Here is a 21,406-nt window from a genome sequence, read left to right on the forward strand (position 1 = left end):
ACACCTCTACCCTGATATAACGCGACCCGATATAACATGAATTCGGCTATAACGCGGTAAAGCAGTGCTCCGGGGGGTGGGGCTGTGCACTCCAGTGGATCAAAGTAAGTTCGATATAACGCGGTTTCACCTATAACGCGGTAAGATTTTTAGGCTCCCAAGGAGAGCATTATATCGGGGTAGAGGTGTAGTCAGCCTCCAGCTTTTTGCCACTTAAGAGGGATTTTTATTGGAAAATATTTAGTGAGACAGACAAATAATGTTTCCAGTGGTTTTTGTGGTGCACACACCTGGATGACAATAGCTCGCCAATCTCTAGTGACTGGCTGCAATGATCATGAGCACGGACATCAGGAATCAGAAGAGCTGCTCCTCTACTGCCATTTACTTACAACTCCTAACCTTCCTTTTAACAGGCGTCCAACAGAAAAATAAAGAGGGGTAAATATGAAAGCAAGGAGATATTTTTATTTATAAAACTAAATTGCATTCAGCTAATTGAGTTCTAACCTCTACTGCTTTATTAGGCAGTTGTTTGTCAGTCCACTGCTTCAGCTTGATGTCCACAGTGGTGTTAAATGTCCCTGAATTTGTAGTCTGTGCTGCTGGCAGGTAGATGTTCTCAATCACATGAGTAGATACTCTTTCCCATAATGTTTTCTGAAGAATCTCCTCCCTAAATTGAAAGGTATAACATATGTGATAACTTCCAGTCCATAGAGTTCTAATCTATATGGCCAGTACTTTAACAGACTGACAAAACAGATGTCTTCTTGTACTTTGATTATTCTTAACACCAACCCTCAAACCATGAACTTCTCCCTACTTTCATTCTGCTGAATGAACAAAGATGGTGTCTGGAATTTTTACCCATAATTCATAGACTTGATGAATGATGAAACTAGCTGAGAATTCCAACCTGCAAGTCCATGATATATATTCATATATCATGAATATATGTCAAAGTTCACGTGTCAAATTAGCTTCTCATGTCGCTATGGCGCTAACAACCATTTCTCCTATTTGTGTTGCAGCACAGACAGTTAATATACAATTAAATAAAATAAAGACTATATTAGTGATGATTCAACCCCCAAAATATTTTTTTTTAAATATGGTTTTAAAACATTTCAGAGAGACAAGGTGGGTGAGGTAATGTAATATCTTTTATTGAACCAAGTTCTGTTGATAAGAAAAAGAAACTTTTGAGAGTACTTCGAGCTCATATTCAGCTCCTTGCCCACCTTCTCTCTCTAATATCTTGGGACCAACACGACTACGATGACACTGTATTAAAATGTTTTGGAAGATTTAACATTATATGGGCTAGAGAGGACAGAGTTGTCATTAAAATTTTCAGGACACAGCAGTCTCATGGCCAGCTGATATGCCAACTCAGGAGGAATGACTGAGGAATTTTTCAGAAGAGTCAGGTTTCATAGTAGCAGCCGTGTTAGTCTGTATCCGCAAAAAGAACAGGAGTACTTGTGGCACCTCAGAGACTAACAAATTTATTTGAGCATAAGCTTTTGTGGGCTACAGCCCACTTAATCGGATGCATAGACTGGAACATACAGCAAGAAGATATTTATACATACAGAGAACAGGAAAAGGTGGAAGTTGCCATACCAACTGTAAGAGGCCAATCAACTGAGATGAGCTATCATCAGCAGGAGGAAAAAAAAATTGAAGTGATAATCGAGATGACCCATAGAAGGTGTGAGGATACTTAACATGGGGAAATAGATTCAATTAGTGTACACTAAAGTGGGCTATAGCCCATGAAAGTTTATGCTCAAATAAATGTGTTAGTCTCTAAGGTGCCAAAAGTACTCCTGTTCTTTTTTCAGAAGAGTCACTTCAGCTCCTTTCATCTCACTAACATAATAAGTCAAATCTGTGCTTCACTTTTATTAAATAACCTTATTCTCCCCAACTTCAGAACTGTCTGCCTGCCAAGCCAATATAGATGGGGCTGAAGTCACTCAATTCTTTAAAGCTGGAAAAGGCTTTTGCCTTAAATAGGTTTTCAAAGCTTGTACAACTACTCATAGGAACTTAAAAAGTACAAGTATTTAAAAAGTAGGAAACAATTCTGGAAAATTTACTATCAGTAAATAAAAATTACTATTGTCTCTGGCAAAAATGATGGTTTCCTTAAAAGCTTTTGTTCAAAACAAGGTAATTGCTTCATCATTCAAACAAACTCATTTATTTGAGCAAGAACACCACCACCACTAAGAGTGATGACATTGCATGATACTTTTGCTTAGGCCAGTGCTGGAACCATCAGGCCTGGTGTTTGTTCCTTACAATGAGCCACAGAGTGGGGCGGGATCTTGTGACTATGAGCAAATGCAATCTCAAGATCTTCCTTATTGTCAAAGCCTTTTTCAGCATGTTCACAGGAGGTGCTGTGAACAGAGTGCTGACTCAGGGTTTCATACCTAGCACTCTGTCACAGGGACTGTTAAGCCAACTTTAGGGCTAAGAATTATCTTGTCTTTCAACTCCAAATCTCTGATTCTCAAAGACGATACGGAATTTAATATTTTCAAGGTTGCGTATATGCGCACACACGTGTGTTATCTCAGCATGTTTGGTGGTAACCCGAACCAGGAAGATTAGGGTGATTACAAAAATTCATATTTAATGAGAACATGACCGATTGTTGAGTCGTTATCATAGTTTAAAAGCATCCTTGCTTTTCTTGTTCATGTTCCTGGATCTGTCTAGTGTGTGTTATATCAATTCTTTCTTAGGGGGCAGAAAAATGTACTATTGACCAGAGACTACAAACAAGTTTGGTGATCTAGAATAAGAAACATGTTATGGTGGAAAGGCGGACAAAGGAAATCATTCTATCAGAAGGTTAGGAAATAATTACCATTTTTTATTTTAAATCTAAACACAAATCTGTAATATAAACTAAAAAACCCTCATCTGTCTTTGGAAGAGGGACATATAGCATAAATTTGAAAGTAAATAGTTACTGTACCAGTGCTTTGGTGTGACCTGGCTCAAACTTATAACCTCATCGAGGATTTCATTCTTCGCTTTTTCAAACAGTTCATTCTATGCAAAAGACAAGCATGAAGGTCAGTGAAGACTCTGTGATGATGACTTTACCTTGAATATGTCTAGACTAATTTTCTATGAGGTGCAAAGGAATACTTTTTCATGGCTTGTAAACCTAAAACGAAACCTTCCAGTTGTGCTCTGGCCAGCATTTATGCTTGTAACATGCTGTCCTAGTGTATCATGCTATGCTTTCTGCACAGCTCCTGTCTTCCTACAAGGACAGAGAAGACAGAAGAGTTGACAGAACAATAATCTACATCATTAAAAGAAACATCATTTCTTGTTAGTTGGGCAGGTAGATCAACTCCGTAGCGATTATAGGATTTTAACAGCACTGCAGCTATTTGAAAACTGAGATTTATGTTTTGTGAAACTCAAATGACTAAATTTTTGAAGAGACTGATTTCATATCACATAAGGCCCGATTCTCATTTACACTAAGGTCAATTTACATAATTCTGGTAGCTGAAAGAGATCTTAAGAGTGATGTAAAAGTAAATTATGCCATCTTTAAGGTCCTTTTACAATGCCAGAGTGAAGCAAAGGAGCCATAGTACAAATGAGAATAAGACTCAATTTCTAACCCATAATCTTAATAAACATTTTCTAACATATCAGTAAACGTGTAATGGAATTTACCCGGTCAAGCTCTCGCAACCGGGGGTAGTTGTTCTTCCATTCAGTCTCAAGATTAAAACGTGTTGCTATAGAAAGAAAAAGAAGAATCAGAGACATACATTTATTAAGACTCCTTTATAATCTGCTCAGAATGCCTGGCTATTCTAAGGACTCGCCTGTTCTTTAAATTCCCATGAAACTTATTTGTGACAAATCAATCTTGCATTTGACATTTCAAGTGACTGAGAAAAATCATGTATTTTATTCTTCAGGCACAGGCAAATTTGAAAGGCCATAACAGAAAGGGAATAAAATTTTGGCATTTTTGACCATAAAGCTATTTAGTGACCAATGGTTACATGATGACAACTCACAATTCCATTAACCAAAGCTGTTCTAAGATTTGTCCTTCACTTCCATGCTTTAATGTTAAGCAAATATATTTATCTGAAACTCTATATTTAGCAGATGATTTCTCTGTGGCTTTAACTATCATTTAATGATTACTCAATCCATTTTTAAAAGTTACTAATTGCAACAGTTATGGAACATGAAAAAAGGAAAAAGCACAACATCAAAACAGTTTCACAATAACGTACAGTTTTATAATTTTTCTTTTTACCCGTCATTTACGATTCAGATGATCTAAAGAAGCTTATTAACATTTCAAATGTATGTTGTAAGATCTTATTTTCAACAGAAGCTATTAAACAGTACTGTTTTTAACTCTCCATTGTTGGTAGTGCTTTCTTACCTTCTATTCTATTCCCTAGGTAGAGAGTCGAGTCAAACAAACTCTCATTAAAGTCCAGGAAAAGTCTCCCACCAACTTCAATGGCAATAGAATCAGACTAACACTGGGTGAAACTCACTCCAACAGAGGGTAAGCACAAGACTCTACGCCCCATCAAAGTCCTTAACAAAGGTTTTCCAATCTAGTCATTCCCCACCTTTCACCCCTGCCCAACTAGGCAAGGTGTTGGACTTTCAACAGAACTAAAATAGTAGCAGCTCTTTGTACACTGGCATCACTTATGGTAGCCCAGCTTTGGGAACAGAGTTTGATAGTGACCTGCTGGCACAGAGTCAGCACATTATTGCACAGAACTACTAAAGGGCATTGTTGGTTTGAATCTACCAGTGTTTGAGGAGACTAACTGCTAATGGACACAACTGGGATACCCCGATTCCACTCATTTTACTGGCACTCAGGGCAACTCCAGCTGCCTCCACAGATCACACACCCTTTGAGGTGGTGACTGGGCGAACTATGTGAATGCCTGAGGACCTTTTGTGACATACCAGTACCATACAGTTAGAAGAAGTTAAACTAGAAACCTATATGCAAACATGACAGAAACATCTTAATCAGATTCACTTGCAGGTAGCTGTTAAATTGGGAAAGTAAACGGAAGACAAAAGCCTATTTTGATAAAGATCAAGATAAAGATAAAGAGAGAATGCTTGGGAAATTGGAGATGAGGTTACACTCCTATCGTATGCTGTATTGAAACACAATTTATGTAACTGATGGAGCGGGCCACACTATACTGTGGATAGACTCAATTCCTCTGTATACAGAATTAGGATCAAACAGGAAAAAAGAAAAGTAGATAAATTCTATCATGTCAGCTGTACCGGAAAAGAGAGATTTCTCCTTAGGCAGAGACACTGAGCACAAAAGAGGAAGTGCAGGACCAGAGAGAGCCATCCCAGTAACAGGGAAAAGAAAATGGATGTCATAACACTGATTCTGTGTTCATGCCTTTACACTGCACTGCTGACAGAGCAATAGACCGTTCCAGTACAACAAGAAACAAGAACAGTTGAGGCAAATCAGGCTGTTATGTTGGGACTAGACTCAGACTTGCCTATAGAGGCTCAGGATGCAGTGATAACAGTGACCTGGAAACGACAACGAATAAGCCAATATCAAGGACTTAAGGCAGGGGTGGGCAAACTTTTTGGCCCAAGGGCCACATCGGGTTCGGAAACTGTATGCTGTGCCTCCCCAAACAGCCTGGCCCCCACCCCCTATCCGCCACGACTGCCCCCCTCAGAATTCCTGACCCATCCAACCCCCCCTGCTCCTTGTCCCCTGACCATCCCCTCCTAGGACCCCCCACCCCTAACTGCCCCCCTGGGACCCCAACCCCCTATTCACCCCCGCTCCCTGACAGGCCCTCCGGGACTCCCACGCCTAGCCAAGCCCTCTGTTCCCCGTCCCCTGCAATGACCCCACTGCTATTTGTAGTGTGCTAGCTCGAGCCCTGCTAGTGCAGATCTGTCTAGCTGGGCTGGGAGGCTCGCTGCCAGCTGCAGTGCAGACAGACCACTATTGGCTGGGAAGGACAGAGTTCCTGTTCTTAGCTGAGCTGGAAGAGAAGCAGAGGGCCATTCAATCTCTCCTCCTACTGCACCAAGGTTTTCCCTCCTATCCCTCCATTAACAAGGGCAGGGCATATGCCCAGTGGTTCTCTTCTCGAGGAGATTGTTCTGGCATTTCACTGCTGAAGGTATGATGTCGAGATGTTAACACTCCATTGTGCTCTCTTTTCTGTTCAGGTCCAGCCAGAACTGTGGTCAGGTTTCCACCGGTTCCACTACATTATGTCACATCTTTGAAGCAGATGCAGGTTTTGGAGGCAGATACATTTTTTCGGCTGTTTGGGCTGGGACAGTCAGTGTGTAATTAGGATATCTCCCAGCACTGTAGGATTCATCGAAAGGCTCACTGGCAGAGAACACTTGGACTCTGTCCCACACAGCAGCATGGCTTGGTGCAAGACACATGTCCAGTCATGGGTGGGGTCGATGGGGTCTTTTGCCAGGAAGCTATTTTGAGCTTTAGATCTGCCAATCAGGATGAGGGAAGACTCATGTTCTGGCCAAGCAGCTATGTTCATTTCTCTCCTTCACTTATTTACATTCTTGTTGTTTATTTAATAAAGTTGGGACCTTTGTGCCACGAACTATCCTTCACCTGAGATCCCCAAAGCAACATGACATGGCAATTTCTTATTAAGAGAGATATGCAGGCCAGAGGATGCCAAACACTGGAATTACAGATCATTCACAGAGCCGTGCAATGGAAACTTGCGAAGTTCCTGGACACATTATGGCTAACTCTAGCCAATATTACGAGGCTTTGCCTTCAGGGGTATTACATTAAACAATATTACCTTTAAAAGCATCTGCTTGCTGCTCCACTGACTCTCTCACCATTTTCCAAAAGCAATCTGACACAGCAAGACTTAGGTTCCTCGTCGTCACCTGGTGTGCCTTTAGCATACATGTCCTGGAAAGAGAGAGATACATCCGTACATAGCGGTATTTTTAAAGTGTCTTTTCAGGGCTGTTACTCCAGGAATAAATCTTAGCTTTCTATACTGAAGAACAAATTAACACGAGAACATGCATCATCCTAAAACCTTGACTCTCTCCACAAAATATCCAGTGTACATAATTGTATTTGGAGTTCTCCTGAAATTATGAGAAAAAAACTATGTACCCTGTAACCCCGGAGGGAAAGTTTGGGATTTCAGTGTCTAAGCAGCATGAATCATAGTTCTTTCCCCAGATAAGGTGTGTAAGTTTGCTAAGTCAGCAGAATCTCTTCAGTTCACTGAAGGTGGACCGCACAGCTGTATGTCTGAAAGGATAGTTCTTGCCGCCCAAAGCTTTGAGGATTAGCAGACATTGCAACACACACACAATGCTTTCACGCTACAAGTCTGCAACAAAGTTAAGCCCCGGGAATGTATGCTAGCATTTAATGATGAGTTTCACTTTAATAAAGTATAAATAGCAACATACTTCAACAGTTTTGAATTTTGAAAAAATTCCTCTTCATAGTCTTTAATAGATTCGATACTTTCAGAGCTGTTTCCTGGAGAAAGGAGAGAGTGCCACAACAATTCCGTTTAGACATTGATTCTGTATCAACAAATAGAAAAGAACCAGACATAGAACTCTGATTACCTTTTCCTGTAACGACTGCAAAGTAACCCAAAGCCTTCATTGGGAAGAGTTTACCTTCAATGATTTGTTGTATCTATGCAAATAAGTACAAAAATATGTTGATCTTGTATCCCTTCTCTCATTTCATTAATGCAATATTAAAATATCTAAACAATATATAAAGATAGATTATGCAGGACTAACACTTTTTTAGGAGATTACAGAGAGGTTTTACTGCACTCTGGAAATTATAGTTAAAGGAAAGACACAAATATAGGAAAAATGTAATAAAAAATGCATAGTACATAGCTAAAAGATAGAAAGCCACTTGAAATTTAATGTTGATTGGACTGCAGGTTCTTATAACAATTAGACTTACATGAACCTATAACTAATAAATGTTTTGACTGTCTTGGATATTACTTAAAAAAATAATAATAAATTATAATTGCAAGTTAGTTAGCACTTTACTCCCGTATATCAAAAAGCACTTGACAAAGGAAGGTAAATATCCTTATACCTATTTTACAGATGGGGAAAATAAGACACAGAGCTGAAATTACTTGACCAGGGTCATGCAGCAGAAGTCAGTAAAAGCAGAAACTTGGACAGATTAAAAATAATAAAACCCTCATATTGGATACCCTAACAGACATCTTTTTCTTTTAAAAACCTTCCCAAAAAGTTAGATGCTCTTTTATGTTTGTATTTGCACCACATGTTTCTGCACAAGTGTCCCTCTTTATGCTGTGGCATAAGAACAGAAGGCTGCTATAGTCACCCTGTTTGGGCTGGCCACGTTTTTCTCAGCAAGGTCCACCTTGGTCAAAACAAAGATTGTCCTTTTCCCATGAGGATCCATTTGACTGACTAAATCAGTGACAATACTGCGTTCTGCATCCACCGACCCATCTGAAAAGATTTTTAAAGATGCCATTTCAAGAACTATTGTATGATATACAGCATTTTGAACTCTGACTACTCAGTGGGCACTAGTTATTTTTTAGCAAATCGTTTAAGTTAAAAATATTATTGATAGAATGTCCCTCACTATTTAGCTTTTGGCACAAGCAGTGCAAATTTGCGTATGTTCTCTGCAGCAAAAAATCCTTGTCCTCTAGTGACTAATGATAAAAATAAGTTTCCACCAAAACTAAAATACATCTAGACTTTAAACTATTCACTAAAATTTTGTTTGGAAAAAGTACATGACAATTCTCAGTATGAAAATCTCTCTACTGTTGACTGTTAGCTTAGGAACCCTGTTTTGGGGAAATCTTGAGTTTAAACAGTACTACCACTGTCTTGGTTATATTTTAAAAGAAATAAAAATGTAAGCTCTCTTTGTATTAGTGGCAAAAGGGTCAAACAATGTCATGAGTTTAAGAAAAAATAAAGACATCACAGAGTATACTGTGGGGCCCACAGTGCAAATTCCCACAATATGACCTACCTAGAGAGCATTTCCTAAAACTGCACTGAGAAATTAAGAACTGACTTCTGTTCAGGGTCATTTTTCTAGAAATCTGGATGAATGATCTAAAGAATACACTGCAAGGTTTTAATTAGCACAAGCAAATGCCATTTTGATTATTGACTAGAGTCCTAATTTACCTTGAATACAAAGGATGATGGCATTCGGGTTCTGCATATAGGCCTTGCTGATGCTAAAGATAGTATCCTTAGTGTCTGGAGCCATACCTGATGTCACAGTCTTAAAAAAAATAGAACATTTTTTTTTAAAAAGAGATTGGAATGAAAGATTTTCTCCTTTGGTAAAAGTATATTAACTGACTGCTCGATACTTACACTAATGACACCAGGCAAATCTACCAACACCATTCTCTGCAGACCAGGACCTTTCACATTTAAGGAGATGGTCTGTAAAACAAAGTTGGAATGAAACTTTTCACCATGGGGTATGACTTTTTTTTTTTTTTTTTTAAAAGGAGGTCAGATGACTATGCTGCCTGAGAACAGAACAATTGCTATGGTATAAATACATTTCTTTATACAGTACAAGATCTTGAAATAGCTACAAACTGATTGGACATAGCCTCATAATTGATGAGACAAGTACAAATGAGACTCTGCATGAAATGAATGGGGAGCTTTACCTCAGCACTGACAGTGCATCCTTCTTTCACACTTTTCCTCATTCGGATCTCTATCTCATTTCTCAAGGCTGCAAGCTGTTTTGACAAAGATATCAGATTATATTTATCACGGGCAAATATTACTTGAATAATCAAGAACAAACATCAACATAGGTAAACAAGATGACTCAGCAGCCATATAACACCCTTTATCCAAAGGTCATTGTTACAATAATTGACTAGGCCTCAGTACACCCGAGAGAAGCCGGTAAGCAGAATATCAATTTTATAGTTTGGTAAACGGAAGCACAGAAAGGTTTACTGATTTGCTCTAGGACTCGCAAAACTCAGTAGCGTACCTGGGAGCAGGAGTTGTTACATGCATTGCCCACTTCATTGCCATTCAACTCTAGATAGCAATGACACTGAAACACAGTGTAACATTTAACAAAGTGCCCCTCTTTGCTCAACAGTCTTCTAATCCCTATCCTCAGTGGGCAACATCCACTATAGACATCTATTTTTCCAAACAAAAATGTGATCAAGATTACATTCATCTCAAGACATTTCTTATACTTACATCCTCTTCCTTGGTCAGATCAAACTCCCGAGAGCTGTCTTTGAACAAAGCCACATGGTGGGGACCTTCACTAAGTGTTACCTAATATTTAGGATGAGGAGATGTGTAACTAATAAAATCTTAATAGCCAAGATTTGCAAGACAGAAAACCCCCCAAAAACAAACAAAATAAGGGTTTTTAACATTTACCATTATTATTTAAAGGAATGTACTACCTAAGAAAGGTGCTTGATTGACAGCTCTCTACATGGAAATCGTTTAGACACTCTTGGAACTGGCTAAAGCTAAGATTTTGGCACGGAGTTCATGGCAATCATGAATTTGAATAAAGTCCGTGACAAGCCCATCCCACAGCAGCAGCTCCTGTCTTGTGGGGCTGGGGCTGGTAGAGACACCAGCAATGGTGGAACCAAAGGGCCATCCTCTCCCCCAACTTTTTAAAACGTGCTGGGTGGGAACATGCCATGGTCCAGCCCTACAGGCTGGCATCCACTCTGCTTTATGCCACATGCAATGTGCCATGTGGGATGCACTCTGCATCATGCTGCATGATGGTGGCCAGGCCCTCACCTGCCAAAACCAAGACAGCAGCAACTCTTGGCACCGGGGACCAGCCAGGTCCAGGAAGCTGGACAAATTCATCACCTAAGGGCCTCGGGCTGGCCAGCTGGGAGGGTAAGGTAAAGAGTGTGGGGGAGAGAGGGATGGTGGGGGGAAGAGGAATCAGGGGTTTCAGGGAGGTTGGACATGTGTGGGGGGAAACAGCAGGCGCTGGAGGCAGAGCGTCAGGCTGGTGGGGTCATTCTGGAGCCCCCAGATGGAGACGGAGGGGCGGACATGCTAAACCAGAGTGGCGCTGTGACTGTGTATATCAGGTTACAATGCCTGGACTGGGGAGATGGACCCAGCCTGCAGGACAGGAGCCGCCGCTGCAGGGTGAGTAAGGGGTGGGTTCTCTCTCCAACCTCTCTGCCACTCTCCCGGGCCTCACCTTTCAGCACCCCCACTATATACTCCACAATTATTTCCCACCCAAAACAGTACACTTTTTTGGCATCAGTTCTTTTCTTTTGTAACCAAACATACTACCAACAACAAAAGTCACTGTTTAAATTATTTTTTCGGGGGAGGAAAGCATTAATGTCATATTTCTTAGTAGCAACAAGGATTAAAGCATCATTTTTGATGCATTTGATTCAGTTTGTTTAAAAGGAGGGAAGTATAGCTTTTCCTTGTTAAAGACAACAGGTAAAAATACATTATTTGGTGACCTTTCTCTGCCTTTTAGTTTTCTTCCTGCACCTCTACTGTGCCATTTACTAGAAGTTTCCATGCCAAAATTGTAGGCCTGGGAATGGACAATGGCTATAGAGGCTTTCAGTTCTGTGTCTCAGCCATGATTGCACTGACTACCTCTAGGACTAGGAGGCTGGCTCAGTCTCCATGCTCATTCAACCAGCAGGTGTCTCTGGTGTGAGTGCTGATTAGTGTTAACACCTGTCTGTTGGTCTCTGGGCCGGTTCCTAACAGCCAGACAGGTGTTATTTTCATATTTGTGGCATTTCATCCAAAAAGCAAATAAAGAATACTTTTAACTATCTATTTTTGCCATCTGCACAATCAGTTTCTAGTAACTTTTTACCTTCAGCAAGTTTTGTTAAGGCAGTTTTTCACTTTCCTTCACTGATGTCATAGGAGCTCTCTGCACAATAATAATACAACTAACACCACCCCTTATCTCTGCTATAGCACTTTTCATCAGTATATTGCACAGCGCTTAATAATCTTTTCAATGCATCTCTCCTCACACCACCTCGGGAATTAGGAAAATACTATTCATCAAAACGGAGGATGAGGCAGAACTAATGTGTACAGACATTGGAAGCACATATTTATGTATTATTCTTCTTCATTTAAAAATTAAAGCCCCAATTCTTCAAATACATCTAGGCAGAGTGTTTACTTAGTGTGAGTAACTCCAGTTGAAATCCATGGGCCCATTCACATTAGTAACTGCTACACCCTGATAGTAAGTAACTGGCAGGATTTAGCCGATCAGTAGTAACAATGCAACAGCACATTTATGATGAATGCTTTTAAAATAATCAGATATTCAAACAAAGATAACTTAGCTTAGATTAAGTGAATTTATAGTACTTGGATACTTTACAACATTTTGAATACCGTTAGGATACTGTTTCTTACCTTAACAGGAGAACGTGTCATCATTTCCCCAGACCCTCGAGGGAATATCCGGGCTTGAGCAATCATTTCTAGCACACTGGTTTTTCCTGCACTCTGATCTCCAACCACTACAACCTTAAATGAAAGTAGTAGTAGTTGTCACTGGCTTTTCATAATTAAGGCAGTTTCTTCAGTAGGACAGCTTAGTTAAACAATACTCTGTAGCAACCAATTGGGAACACATATTAGAGCTGGTTACGTCTGATTAGTTTTGACAACAAAACTATTGCCACAAATAATGAATTCCTTAATAGATTAACAACAGATTTTATTCATGCAAAAGTTTTTGTACTTCGGCCATTTAAAACTAGTGATAGGGCAAAGTAACAGTGTCTGGATCTGGATCAGGCTTTGTCTATGATTTAAGGCTAATTCAGGGTTTGGTTCAATGGTGATGAAGCCACACGGTCTGTTCTCGCAAGACTTTGGTCACATATGAATTGGAAAGTTAGCCTTTTTCAATCTGGATCTGAATTAGTACTAAACTGCAGTGGTATATATGGATGCAGAAATTCAAAACCAAAAATGACACCAGCACCCAGCATTTGTAGGGGGTTCATATTCAGGGCTGCTGGTTTAACCAACCATTTAAAAGTGAAATGGACAAAACATTCAGAACTACACTATAGGGGAAAGTCCTGCATTATCAGGCAAATGGACTAGCTCTAATTTTTATCATTCTGGGATATACGAAGGTCTTTAGATTAAATGTCTAGGGTGTTTTTTCTGCATGTAAGATTAAAATCACCCCTAACACTTAATCTGGGGTCTGCAAACCAATACTTATAACTTTTTCATGCACTCTATAGTAGTCACACTATGAAGCAACATAACCCTTTAAGACTTCACTGACTTACCCGAGGTAGATGATCTTGGGTATTATAGCTTGCATCATAGTCAGACAGAATGTCTAGAACTTCAGAGTACATATCAATCAAAGATTTCTAAAAAGAATTGAAATATAGGGGAGAAAACTCAACTGGTTAAAAGAGCTAAGACCAAATGCCAACAGTTTTCACCTTGAAGTCCTAGAAGAGAAGATTATTGTGTGCTTACACTCTCATCAAGGTTTGAGCCTTAAACCTCCCGTGCCGCAGCTGAGCCCTCTTCCGTTTTAGCTAAAGTATTAACTACAATAACTGGCAGCAACAGTAGTCTGATATCTTGTGCAGGAGGATTTCTAGCTTACTGAAACAATGGGGGACATATACACGACATGCCCCATTTTACAGACAGCACCGCCGAGTACTTCGGCTTGGCAGATTCTGAAATAGTGCAATTAAGTGACTGAGTGATGGATTTCCATATAAAAGATCTAGGTTCAATTTCCAGCTTGTGTAGAGGGTTTGCTCGAACACAAGAGTTGCGAATCCAATAACTAATAACCTCAGTCGGCACAAGTGAGACGAACTCATGATCTCCTGCTTCCCAAGAGGAAGATCCATTTTGTCTGTGCCCCGTTTGGAAGTACTCTACATGAGGGACACTGCAGAGGGGTGGTGCATGCACAGTGTTGACAGAATGCTCAGAGCCTGAGACAGCAAGCGAAGAACAAACTATACTCTGCAAAACACTTGAAAATGGCGATTTTTTTTCAACAACTCTTTACTTAGTTAAATCTGCATGGATTTATATGGGGCCATCAAAAGACGCTTCCTCAATCTCAGAACTACCCCTCTGCCAAGTTTCAAAATCCCATTTCAAACCATGGAGGTGCTAGAGAACTGTATACAAACAGCTAGAAGAATATTTTTATAATTAAATAAAAATAATGTAGATTTTAGTTACATAATACTACACAAACCACAAATCCAACTTTTTAATTTGTGTAACCTTCAAGATAAACTTAGTAACTTCAGTTGTGTTCTTGTTATGAAGTTACTAACACATGTAATTACATACAGTTAAAGCACAGTTAGAAATGAGGTTCATTCAAATTGCTTAACCAGTATCCTTAAATGTAAAGTCCACTCATCAATAGCTAAAAATGTTAAGATCCATTTATAGTGTTAAAAGATCAATTGCTAAATAAGTATTAATGAAGCACTGTGGAGCTCATGGGCTAATTCTGGTCTGACACTTCTGAGGGACAACTGTGTAATTATACGATACAGTACCTTTAGCTTCCTTTGATGAATGCCCTTGTCATCCTTCTGCAACACCAGCTTTCTTAGTTCTTTGTTTTCCTTCTCTAAGCGCTCAAGAATTCGTTGATATTTCAGCTACAAAACAGTAGTACAAATAGAGTAATCATGGAAAACAGTATGCACAGATCAGCAAACTTTTCCCTATCTAAGAATGTTATTAAATGGAAAAAAATAACTCTCCAAACAAGTCCTTCCACACCACAGAAAATATTTAACCACTGAAAGCTTGTTAAAATCCTACGTAACTAAGCAAAAACTATTAAAAAACGAGAGATTGAAGAACCAACTTGACTATACCTTCCATCATGAATAAAATGAAAATGTGTAAACAATCAAAAAAACACTCGAAACACATCAAAGTCAGGGATAGAAGAGAACAAAGAGAGACCTTATTTAAAATGTCCTTTCATTTGATATTCCATTCTTAGTGAATCTAGATATAGAGGATGTAACAAGAGTCTAAACCAGAAGTTATCAAACTATGATCCATGCAGGATTTCATGGTGAGGGAAGCAGGGACAGGAATGCAACATTCTCTGATATTTCTTCTACAAATTGCATACACTTTACAAAAATGCTTTAGAGCAGTGGTTTTCAGCCCTTTTTCATTTGCGGACCCCTAAAAAATTTCAAATGGAGGCACAGACCCCTTTGGAAATATCAGACATGGTCCGTTGAAAACCACTATTCTACGGCAACGACAACCTTTAACGGACCCCTTAGAGACAGTCTGTGGACCCCTGGGTATGCACACCACAGGTTGAAAACCACTGCTTTAGACAATATATTTTTCAGCTATCAGAAGCCAAAGGTACTTCTGGCATCAGACTATTTTAGAACCATGGAACTAAGTCAAAATATTCAAACTTGCAACATCTAAATTCATATTTAAACATCTAAAATGAGCAGCCTGGATTTCATAGCTGCTGGGCACCCACAATTCCCTAGATGTCACTAACATATCAGTGGAAGCTGTGGGTGCTCACCATCACCAAGAAAAAGATCCTTATATTCAGAGTCTGCATGTGGCTTTAGAAGCCCGCTTTAGGTCCGTAATTGAACACTGTGGCCCTACTGCCTGTCACAGCTTCTAGAACAACTGTACCGATTCACTCCTGGCTGACATGAAAGGCAGGCTATTTTAAATTGTTACAGCACAAGGGGGGAAAAGGCAGTTTTAGAAGTTGTAAAATATCAAGTTTTTGAGCATTTTTAAAGCCTTTATAGTTTAAAAAAATTAAAAAGGGCTGGTCATCTGAAAAGGGTGGAAAATTTAAGAGCTCTGCCAGTAGTTGTCAGCATGGCTCAAGGTTTTAAAATAGTTTCCTGAGCGCTTCTATCGGCTTCAGATTACTAAAGTCCATCAATAAATGGACAAAAATATCCCAAGGAAAACATTCTGTAACTTTGCCATTGGCAGCTTTTCACAATACCTCTTATAAAAACAGCTTTAAATGGGAGGGAAATGGTTACTGATTGGCCTAAACTTGTCTGATAAGAGAACCACATATTCTAATTGTGTCTATGCCAACAATGCAACTCTTCTTCTGGAAGAAATGGAAACATACTGGTTTTTGTGAATTCTACTATGACTATAAACAGAATAGCACACTACCTTCTGTGGTTTTTAATATTACAGAACTTTCTCTTGTTCCACACTCAGATCCCCGGTGCTTGATTGTCTAATGCATTTTAAGAGCTTTGTGTCTCTCCTAGAAATGTCTTTTCACGGATTAAGAGATTAAAATGTCATCTTATTAAGTATAATCCCATTTCCTTTCTATAGCAAAGTGTGCCAGCTAAACAAACATTAAAAATCAAGACAAATCAACAAAACTCTAAAATCAGAAAAGGTAAATCTAACACATTGTCCAGTTCAGGATGGAGTATCAATTGTATTGTAGAAGCTTCTGGTCCAGACATACTCTTTAAAAAATTCCTTCAATTTCTGCAAAATGTCTTATATCTTAAGTGCATTTTTGTTTAGTAAATTTGAGTTTTGCACATATGGTTCTCTGAATTTTGGTTCTTTGTTACTAGGACTACAGTACGTACCTGTGTGTGCAGAAGTTCTTCTTGAAGCTGATCAATCTTCTCTTTGTCAGAGACCTACAACATTAAGAGACGTAATCACGACCACTGCTTGGTTATACAGCACATATGTTTAGTTTATCCTCAGGGTGCAACTGAATGCCAAACCAGAACCTTTATTAAACATAAAATAACTGATTAAGCATGCATTTCCATTCAAATCAAATTCTTAAATCAAATCATCATTTGGCATTTAAAGTGGCTAAAGGTTCCATCGAAAGCAGAAAGATTCTATACAATGAAGTCTAAATCTTTGTGCAAGCCATTAGAAAAATTAACACCTTCAGGATCAGATTCTGAGAAATCAGGCTTAATGATAAATAAAATTCAGTAGCTTCCTCTGAGAATTTCTCCCCCACCAAGGGACTGAAAGTCACGTCCTAAATATTTATTTGTTTAATTAGTATGGCACTTTGAAGATGCAAACACTAACTTGTATCAGCAGCAAAGAGTCCTGTGGCACCTTCTAGACTAACAGACGTATTGGAGCATGAGCTTTCGTGGGTGAATACCCACTTTGTCAGATGCACGCACGAAAGCTCATGCTCCAATACGTCTGTTAGTCTAGAAGGTGCCACAGGACTCTTTGCTGCTTTTACAGATCCAGACTAACAGGGCTACCCCTCTGATACTTAACTTGTATCAATTTGGTTTCAACACTACTCCCCACCTAGGTATGTCAGTACATAAAATCTTTCTAAACTATCAGCATCCTATAGATCGTGCAGTGCATTCTTGTCAGGTGTTTATATTTAAGATTTATAAATGACAAAGGGATCACATTCTTTGTGTCTTGTACACAACTGAGCACCGTATTTATTAATTTATTTACGTAGCCAAGTTCTAACAGGAACACTGTATTCTGCAAAAGTATTATGTATATTTTACTGTTCCATTGTTTTAATTTGTCAGCATGCAATCTTGATGGGATGCTTTACATTAGCATGCATAGTCATTAAGACAGTATTAAAATGTGGGAAACAATGTAGAAGAGTGAAAATAATGTTAAATTTTTCAGTGTCCAGTGAATTAAAGTGTGATCTTACTATAGTTGCCCAAACATGAAGGAATTTCTAGTCAAATCCTTTCAAAAAATGAATTTGTAAAGTAAAGTAGATCTATAAAAGAAAGTAAAAACAGATGGAACTTTCAATCTGTTTTTTCCTAATTAAGGTCACAAATTCAATATAAAATACGAAAAATAGGCATCGTGCACGTATTTTAAAACTAATGTAAAGCCTAAAGGACAATTAAGAAGGAATGATTAATGAAAAGTTAATGAAGTAATAATATCAATATAAAGAAATTCAACTCAGCTTTAAAATGAAGTCACTCTAAATATTTGCAATTCAAACAAATTAGCTTGAAAAATCAAAGGAGAATATCAACTTAATGCATGGATAATGTGTCATTTACAGGACACAAACCAATGCAGTCACTCTTTAATTTCATAATCTGCCAACAGTTACTAATAATTCCCAATTCCTCATGGCAACTGTATCTTAACCTATAAGATACACATGACCAAGTATGAACTTTGCAATAGGCAATGCCAAGTTACAATGCTCTCTATATCCAATTATTTTCTTATTCATTAGTTGATCCTTGAAAATAAAGTGCTAGAAGTGGGCAACCTTCTGTTTCCACCAGTGGACCAACAGCACAGAAAACATGCTCTCTTAGCACCTGAATACGACAAACACTAAGAAGAGTTCAACACAGGGAAGGTGGCTTGATGCCTTTAGCAATACACGGTATGTCTAAACAAACAAACAGAGATATATCTACCCACCCAAATAGAAAGCACCGCAGGGATATAATGGGGCAGACCGGGACAGGAAGCAAAGAAAACAGTGAAGGAAGAAAAGAGGAAAACAGGAAAAAAAATGGAATACAGAAAATGTTTCTGGGCAATGCAGACATCCAAAGAACAGTTATGTCCCTCTTCTCAAAAGCATTTAAGAAAGCTTTTTTTTAATAGTATTCCCTGGAGGTTTGATAAATCTTTAATGAAACGGTGAAGGGGATTACATCAGTCATTGTTATGGCATCCTTTCATTCTGTTCACTATAAATATACCACTGATATCTAGACAAGTATTCAATATTCTCCCCCTGAAACGGTTACTGAAAATGCCTGAGGAATTTTAGGAAAAATAAACAAGGCTTTTTTGGAATCCTAAGAATGCTCTCAAAGTGGGGCACAACTCTCCTTTCTCCATTAACGGCATTTTACACATCAGGAGTAGGTGGGCAGGTAATGCACTAATCTCTCTTTTCAGCAGACACAGGATGAAACCTGCTGTCGGTCACAAAGGAGCGGTTTGTGGTAGCCTTAATCTAGTTCCTAGAAAGCAGCCCTCTAATGATGTGCCACAACATACAGCAGGAAAATACCCAGCACTGAGACACTTCTAGCAGTAACGTATGTCAGAACTAAGGACACGTATACACTACAGCCCTAAATCAATCCACATTAGGTCGACTTACAGCCACAGCAGTAATTACTGCGGGGGGCAGATGTCCACACTACCCTCCTTCTGCCAGTGGTGCATGTCCTCACAAGGAGTGCTGCCACCAACTGCAAAGGGGCAGTGTGGGAGGCTGACGGCATGTCTTCACTACCCGCCGGATGGGAGGGCAGCAATCAATTTATCGATTTATCGCATAGATGCGATAAATCAACCCCTGAGCGCTCTCCCGTCGACTCCTGTAGTCCAGCTCAGTGAGAGGCACAGGCAGAGTTGATGGGGGGAATGAAGTACATTGACTTCAGCTACGTTATTCACGTAGCTGAAGTTGTGTAACTTAAATCGATCCCTCCCCAGTGTAGACCAGGCTTGAGAATCAGGGCTCTCAGCTCCATGCAGCTCCCAGCTGGGCGCACAACAGCTCCTCTCCGCCCTCCCCAGGCTTCTCACCTCCCTGCAGCCGGGCTCTAGCTGCCTGGCCTTCTTGACAACAAGGCAGCCAACAGCCGATGTAATTAACACAGTGTCTACACAGACGCTGCATCACCCTAACTACACCCGACATAAGCTCTACACCTTTTGTGGAGGTAGAGTTATGATGATGGGGAAGCAGGACACTTGCACTGGTGGGACAAGGCAGTAGTGTGTACACTGATATAATTAGGTTGACGTTAGCTGCTTTAGGTGGACCTAACTGTGTAGTGTAGACAAGGCCTAATGTGCACCAGCAGAACACTACAGTGAAATCTGCAGTCCCACTGATTTCCCATTGAACCTGTGTGTCCCACTGATTTCAATTGAACTATTCATGTGCATTAAGTTCTGTGGTTCATTTGTTTGGCGTTTCTATGCCTGGCTGTAGTTAGCACCTTCATATTTTTCACTTTGAATATTTCATTCACGACAATATTCCCAAGCATTTCTACACTGGTCATAATTAAGGCTGTGAGTTTGTCACAGAGGTAACAGATTCCATGACTGTCCGTGACCTCCATGACTTTTGCAGTGGCCAGTGCACCTGGCTCAGGAGCAGTTCAGGCTGGGAGGCAGCCAATGGGAGCCTAGCAGCTGAGCGAGGGGGATGTCGCCGCTTTCGGGGGGAAGGGGGGCACGGAGCCAGGTAGGGAGCCTCTGCCAACCCCTCACCAGCCCCACCCCCCTGCAGCGGGGCCCTCAGGCAGCACCTCCCCCCAAGTTTTAGTCACCGGTATTTTTAGTAAAAGTCATTGACAGGTCACAGGCCGTGACTTTTTGTTTACTGCCCGTGACCTGCCTATGACTTTTACTAAAAATACACACAACTAAAACGAAGCCTTAGTCATAATTGCACTATTTGCCAGCAAATTACAAAGTAATAACATGGTCACCCACGCCTGATGATAATTGACATGACTAAAGAAACTGTCAACTTTTTTACAAAACATACAAATCCATTAATTACTTGTTTTAGATCTTATTTCAAATGCTCCATGGATAAATTTGTCATTCCAATTCATCCAAAAAACCATAAATGACAAAAAAACCATAGGGCCATATAGGGACCAAGTCCTGGAACTTCTGAAAATCCCAGGAGGCACCTATTGGCATCTTTAGGTACCTAAGTACCTTAAAAATCTGGGAGATTGTCACTATTTTGACATGATATCACAAAACAGCCCCAAACCACAAACATCTCTTGGTTAAACATTAAGAGTTATAACAATTCTCAGTGGCATCACTGGAAATGTCAATGCACAGAGAGATGCAGCCATACGAGTTCTTGCTATACAACAAACCCCTCAGCTGAATATAGTATTTGCCAAGTGGTCAATAAAAATCTAAAGGGAAAGAATTACAAGCATATGAGGGTATTAAAAATGATAGATGAGTTATCAGGTGTCCTTTTTGTAATATTTTTATAAATTTCCATCTAAAATAGACAATCTACATTATAGAAACATTCTAGACTGAAGATGAAAATCTGGGAAATTTAGATTCTGCAGTTGAATTATTTTTATATCACTGTGAGGAGGATCTGTATAACATGGTGCATGCAAGTCCTGCTGCTTGGTTTGTTCATTACACATTCTGACAACAATGTCAATGAGATATTAAAGGTAAGGAACAGGAATATCCAGGC

At 39.6% G+C, this 21,406-nt stretch overlaps 1 protein-coding gene across 9 annotated transcripts in view; it reads right to left on the minus strand.

Annotated features, from left to right (window-relative positions):
- The window catches only part of OPA1 (OPA1 mitochondrial dynamin like GTPase), an 85,657-nt gene that overhangs the window by 39,437 nt on the left and 24,814 nt on the right, over positions 1–21,406 (minus strand). For all 9 annotated transcript variants that reach the window (XM_039487958.1, XM_039487954.1, XM_039487956.1 and 6 more), the window contains 15 exons: positions 16,782–16,835; positions 14,697–14,801; positions 13,437–13,523; positions 12,541–12,654; positions 10,336–10,416; positions 9,777–9,851; positions 9,469–9,540; positions 9,274–9,373; positions 8,441–8,571; positions 7,681–7,753; positions 7,516–7,588; positions 6,882–6,997; positions 3,721–3,785; positions 2,999–3,075; positions 511–676 (listed from right to left, as the gene is read on the minus strand). In XM_039487958.1, coding sequence (XP_039343892.1) covers positions 511–676; positions 2,999–3,075; positions 3,721–3,785; positions 6,882–6,997; positions 7,516–7,588; positions 7,681–7,753; positions 8,441–8,571; positions 9,274–9,373; positions 9,469–9,540; positions 9,777–9,851; positions 10,336–10,416; positions 12,541–12,654; positions 13,437–13,523; positions 14,697–14,801; positions 16,782–16,835 — 1,389 coding nt within the window. The remainder of the gene's footprint in view (positions 1–510; positions 677–2,998; positions 3,076–3,720; positions 3,786–6,881; positions 6,998–7,515; positions 7,589–7,680; positions 7,754–8,440; positions 8,572–9,273; positions 9,374–9,468; positions 9,541–9,776; positions 9,852–10,335; positions 10,417–12,540; positions 12,655–13,436; positions 13,524–14,696; positions 14,802–16,781; positions 16,836–21,406) is intronic.

Source organism: Mauremys reevesii, linkage group 9, assembly GCF_016161935.1.
Source record: "Mauremys reevesii isolate NIE-2019 linkage group 9, ASM1616193v1, whole genome shotgun sequence".
NCBI lineage: Eukaryota > Metazoa > Chordata > Testudines > Geoemydidae > Mauremys > Mauremys reevesii.